This window comes from Sinocyclocheilus grahami, unplaced genomic scaffold (genome assembly GCF_001515645.1).
Source record: "Sinocyclocheilus grahami isolate Dianchi unplaced genomic scaffold, SAMN03320097.WGS_v1.1 scaffold789.1, whole genome shotgun sequence".
Taxonomy (NCBI): domain Eukaryota; kingdom Metazoa; phylum Chordata; class Actinopteri; order Cypriniformes; family Cyprinidae; genus Sinocyclocheilus; species Sinocyclocheilus grahami.
The window spans coordinates 227,203-233,202 of record NW_015505968.1 but is presented as its reverse complement, the minus strand read 5'-3'; the positions used below and the strand labels follow the sequence as shown (position 1 = coordinate 233,202).

The window sequence follows — 6,000 nt, the reverse complement described above, 5'->3', positions numbered from 1 at the left end:
GCTCCCTCAAAACTTGCGACATCTGCCGGACCCCCCGATACAGTAAAACTGCACATTTTAGAGTGGCCTTTTATTGTAGCCAGCCTAAGGCACACCTGTGCAATAATCATGCTGTCTAATCAGCATCTTGATATGCCACACCTGTGAGGTGGATGGATTATCTCGGCAAAGGAGAAGTGCTCACTAACACAGATTTAGACAGATTTGTGAACAATATTTGAGAGAAATAAGCCTTTTGTGTACATAGAAAAAGTCTCAGATCTTTGAGTTCAGCTCATGAAAAATGGGGGCAAAAACAAAAGTGTTGCGTTTATAATTTTGTTCAGTATATATTATGTAAACAAAAACCTTTATTTTGGATGCGATTAATCGCGATTAATCGTTTGACAGCACTAATTATTATTACATAAAACAAAAATAAAATTGCCCCGGCCAACATATTCAAAAATAAAAATGGAATCAAAATTTCACTCAATGTCCATGAAACAATATAAATAATTATATCATGCCGGCCCTGTACTTCTCTTTTAATAAAAATAAACAGAAAAAAATATGTCAGTATGTTGCTGTACATGTTTGACAGCACTAATTATTATTACATAAAACAAAAATAAAATTGCCCCGGCCAACATATTCAAAAATAAAAATGGAATCAAAATTTCACTCAATGTCCATGAAACAATATAAATAATTATATCATGCCGGCCCTGTACTTCTCTTTTAATAAAAATAAACAGAAAAAAATATGTCAGTATGTTGCTGTACATCTTCGTTTTGGTGTTTTTTAATCATTTTAATCACAATTATTTTAATATAGCTACATTTAAAAACAATTTAAGACTAGTGCCCCCTAGTGGGACTTATTTGTGATATATATTTATATGCAGCTGCAGATGTGCATGTACCTTAACAAAGGTGAGTTTGCAGATGCAGGTAGTGTTGCGGGTGTTTCTGATCGTGACCTCGCCGTAATGTTCGATCCATCGCCTCCCGCTCAGAATGTTGTGGACGCACGTCGTCACCTTGTTCCACTCATAGTGATCACCATAACTACCGACACATGCAAAAAACATGATGCTGAGAGTCATGCAGACGAAGGGACAGATGCAGGCTGAATAAATGATGCGGAGAAACAGACCTGGGCAGCATGACATTCACTGTTCCGATGGGAAGAATCTCCATAGACTTCCCCCAAAACTTATTCTTCCATCTGACGTCTGAAACACAAACACACACACTTGAGTGTGATGATTTTTTTTTTTTTTGCGTGTAAAATACAGGAGTGGTATCAGTCTTACCCTGCCAGAAGGTGAAGTTCTGTGACTCACAGTGACAAGCGGAGATGGGCGGATGGTGGCTCACCTGTACACAGATAGGACGATATAATCTCCCGCTCGAGTTTATTAATGAAGCACAGCAAGTAGCATTTCTACAACCAAATTAATTCACATAAATATTAACTAGATTTGCACTTTGAGCACAGCCAGATTTTTCTAATTGCACATACTCTGTATGCTCAGTTCACACATGTGACTTGAATTCGTTTTTCCACAAGGTAGTAACACTGGCCTGGCCTTGCCATTTGACAGTTGAGAATGAGACCGATAAGAACGAACAACAACAAGCTACTGGAGACTGAACAACAATAGACACGCACATTGAGGGGGTTAAGAGATATTTGAAACTGTAGTTTAAACAAGTATAAACTTATTTTATCGCACATAACCTCTGGAGAAAAATGGTGCAGACACGGGAAAAAGGATGAAACTTTCTAGGGCGTATGTTTTGAGCACCTGTGTTTGCACACACTATCCATTGAAGCGTGTTCAGCTGTATGCATCCGCTATGCATTCACGTCAAAACTGAAGTAAACTTTGTGTTTATATATAACTCATCATGAGATCCCAATAGTGTCTCAAACTGTGCCCTGATTTGCCAAAAGTCATAGATTTCAAGCACTTCAACATTTTCCCTTCAAATTCTCCAAGACTGAACGATCTGAGCTGCTCTCACATCATTTTCTGCTTCTATAATCATACAGTATTTCTCATTTGTTTTAGCTTTCATTTTAATTTTAAGAGAAACATTTAAGTAAAAGCTGGTACTTAAATAAAACATCAATTCATTCATCAAAAAACTCGATTAAAGAGATAAAATGAAAATCTGCTCTTAATCTGCTCACCTCTCAAGCTTTTTCTTTCTTCAGTAAAATACGATTTTTAGCTGTAACCGTTGTCCTTGGTGATTCAAAAAATTCAAAAGTCAGCAGCTACCATCACTTTGAGAGTCAAAAAAAAAAAAACCCATAGAGGAAACCCAACATTAATACCCGCAGCTTCTGACGATATATTGAGGTCTTATGATGCGGAACGATCGGTCTGTGCAAGAAATTGAACATTATTTACAACTTTATTACATGTAATCCCCTAAGGCAAATGGGGAAATCCGATTGATTGTTTGTCAACTGGTTCTTTCTTGTAGTTCTGTCATGACAACTCTCGGAGGGATTGGCATGGTAATGTACATGACAATGTTAATGTATTTGGGCTTGGCGGAATATATCTGCTACGCTGCTGCTGCGGCAGAGCAAGTACTGAGACTTTCTACTGCCAATACATCCACAACATGCTGCTGTGAGCATGTAAGAAATATTGCTGCTGCAAATATAACATACATGAATAACCCCATATAGCGTACATGAATCAACTCATAGCAGATCTATACAGGTGGAGCTGGGGAAGGTGGAGGGTTTCTGAAGCAAGCTGCAACTGCTACGGCAAGCACTAATCATATATTTGAATGTTGAGCAGCAAGCTCATTGGCTACCGATACAGGAGAGAACCAATCAGCTGTGTCATGTGATAATGATGTTATTAGGTCAGATCGAGTTAGACCTATCGGACTGCGCCATCTAGAGTTTCATCCCAGAACTCTGTTTATGTTTTACATGGATAAAGCATAAACTAGTCTTAATCAACTCACCTTTTCACATAAACCATGACAGTCAAGTGCTTGGTTCATACATGCACTTATCACCGGCTCATCGGCCTTTGGTCCGAGTCAGAACTGTTTCCTCGGTTCCGTGACTGTTAAAGGAACTGGAGCACTGAATGAGTTGGCAAAAACAGCATCATAGGATCATATATGCTGGTGTTTTGGCTCATTTTGAGTCGAAGTGACTGTCGAGCAAGGACGAAAGTTGAGTAGATTGAGTAACTTGTAGATCTGTGCTGCTCAAGCTGTGAACTATTTCAGATGACTTTGTTTCAACTCGTTTACCAAAAAGAACCGGTTCAAAAGAATGATTCGTTCACAAACTGGACATCACTCCAGACTGAGGCTATGGATTCGAGACAAAACTTTGTTTAATTACCATTATAACTAGCTATCTGTGTTTACATATGAATAAAAGCCTACATTAAAATCCAATAAATTGGTCTCTTCATTAGAAATTAGCCTACTGATTGCCACCATTGATATTATATATTTATCATATAAAAAATATCTGTATGACATTATATTCTGCAGTTCTTCCCTGTTGTACCGAATGTATATACTTTTCAAATGATCACATCCAAGTTAGAAATTCAAATATTGTGAAAAAATGTATTTTGTAGGGTGGCACAAATTTGTTAAAATTTCCAAAGGGTGCCGCGACTAAAGAAAGGTTGGGAAACACTGATTTAGTGGTTGGTAAAATAAATGTTGTAAATTCAAATCAGAGCGTCTTCCGTGTCTGGAATAGATGTATTCTTGAGTCTATAAGGTAACAATAATATAATAAGATAACCTTGTTTGAAATGGGTTTGGCTAAAAGAAAATTTTGGTTTCGTCTACACTACTAGGTACTTATACTATATTGACTGGGTTAAATAGAATTGCATTTCTAAAAAGAGACTAAAATACTATTTTCATTGACTAAAACTAGACTAAAATGTCATCAGTTTTCGTCGACTAAAACTAGACGAAAATAGTCATGGATAATTCTGACTAAAATAAGACTAAAATGCTCAGACTTTTAGTTGACTGAAACTTGACTAGACTAAAAAGAGTATGAACATGACTAAAACTAAAATTAAAACAGGCCGCCAAAAACAACACTAGTAAGAATGTGAGGGCTGTAGATACGGCTTTGGATGCGACAAGCTCAGCGAGTCCTGTACTTCTGGTTGCAGAGCCCCCGCAGCAGGGCGACTGGGTGACTGTGAGGCGGCATAGTCGCGGGTCAAAACTCTTCGGTTCCGATTAAAACATTAAACAGGTTCTCCCCACTCAGTGACACTCCCACTGAGAAACCTGTTGAAAGAACCCTAGTTATTGGCAATTCTATTGTACGGAACGTGAAAATAGAGACACCAAAGACCATAGTCCAATGTTTACCAGGAGCCAGAGCGCCTGACATCTTGGCAAATTTGAAGCTGCATTGAAACTGCAATTTGGACATTCAACCCGTTGGCCGCCATTGAAGTCCATTATATGGAGAAAAATCCTGGAATGCTTTTCTCAGAAACCTTAATTTCTTTTCGACTGACGAAAGAAAGACACGAACAACTTGGATGACATGGGGGTGAGTAAATTATCAGGACATTTTTATTCTGGAAGTGAACTAATCCTTTAACCTGGCTTACACATAACATACGATCACTTTTCTATAATTCAAATCCCATTGTTAGGCTGCATTAATTAGGTCAACCGGAACCGGGAACACTTCCCATAACACCCAATGTACTCGCTACATCATAAGAAGAATGACATCTACGCTAATATTAGTCTGTTTTATTCTTATTCCGAGGTCACCATAGCCACCAGATCTAGTCTGTATCCAGATCAGATGGTGGATCAGCACCTAGAGATGACCTCTACAGCCCTGAATGTCAGCGGAGACCATGTCAAGTAGACAAACCCTAGAGACAGATCCCCTGTGAAGACCTCGTAGGCCATCAGCTCAAGACCTCGAGAACCAGATGAGTCCTCTGCTCAATCTGCCATACATTGCAGCCTGGAATTAAACAACACCATGCTGGTTTCGTCTGGCCAGAGGAGAACTGGCCCCCCGACTGAGCCTGGTTTCTCCCAAGGTTTTTTTTTCTCCATTTCTGTCACCAATGGAGTTTTGGTTCCTTGCCGATGTCGCTTTTGGCTTGCTTAGTCGGGGACACAATTTCTGGCAGCATTGTTGACTTGAATGCACAGACACTATTGGAAGAGAACTGAACTGAGCTGAATGATGACACCACTGAATCAACAATGAACTGACTTTAACTGATAAACTGACTGTTTTCTATTGTCCTCTTGTATTATCAGCACACATTTTTTCCTGTTTAACGCTGTAAAGCTGCTTTGACAATCTGTATCGTATAAAGTGCTTTATAAATAAAGGTGACTTGACTTGACTTGTCAGTCACACACAGCCTGTGGGAAAGTTCACTGCTGACAAAGACCTTTTTCAAGTCGTGCAGGAAGAACCTTCGCCAGAGGACTATTGATGGTCTTGCCTCCCACAAACACACACACTGACACTGAAAGTGGTGCAGTGCTACAGTGAAGGACAGGAACTCACTTGGAACAGATACTGCAGCTAGTATATGTGTGTGTGTGTGTGTGTGTGTGTGAGGGATACATTAATTTGTACCTGTTCAGAAAAGAAGCAGAATCCTTTGTCTTCACGGATACATTCATATGTTTCCCCCAGAAGGGGGTTAAAGGGTTTGCTGCCCGCTCTATAATAGGTGGAGGAATATCCTGAAACTGCAAACGCGGCAACGATTGCCTGCACACACAAACAAAGCAACTTGTCAATACACTCATTACAACTGAAACCATGCTAGATAGACTGTGTGTTCTTTATACAGACAGAGCAGTGCTTACTGAAACAAGATAATGGGATAAATGTGCCTTAAGAGAGCATTACATCCACACAAACACAGTGTTCATGGGTTCAGATCAAATCTAAAATCTAAATCTTTTTTGTGTGTGCATTGTGACACTATTTTCAGGAAA

At 39.2% G+C, this 6,000-nt stretch overlaps 1 protein-coding gene across 1 annotated transcript in view; it reads right to left on the bottom strand.

Annotated features, from left to right (window-relative positions):
* LOC107561719 (oxysterol-binding protein-related protein 6) overlaps positions 1-6,000 on the bottom strand; it is a 57,016-nt gene that overhangs the window by 23,837 nt on the left and 27,179 nt on the right. The window contains exons 16-19 of the mRNA XM_016246193.1: positions 5,633-5,770; positions 1,299-1,362; positions 1,139-1,217; positions 906-1,050 (exon numbers count right to left, since the gene is read on the bottom strand). Of these exons, the coding sequence (XP_016101679.1) occupies positions 906-1,050; positions 1,139-1,217; positions 1,299-1,362; positions 5,633-5,770 (426 nt within the window). The remainder of the gene's footprint in view (positions 1-905; positions 1,051-1,138; positions 1,218-1,298; positions 1,363-5,632; positions 5,771-6,000) is intronic.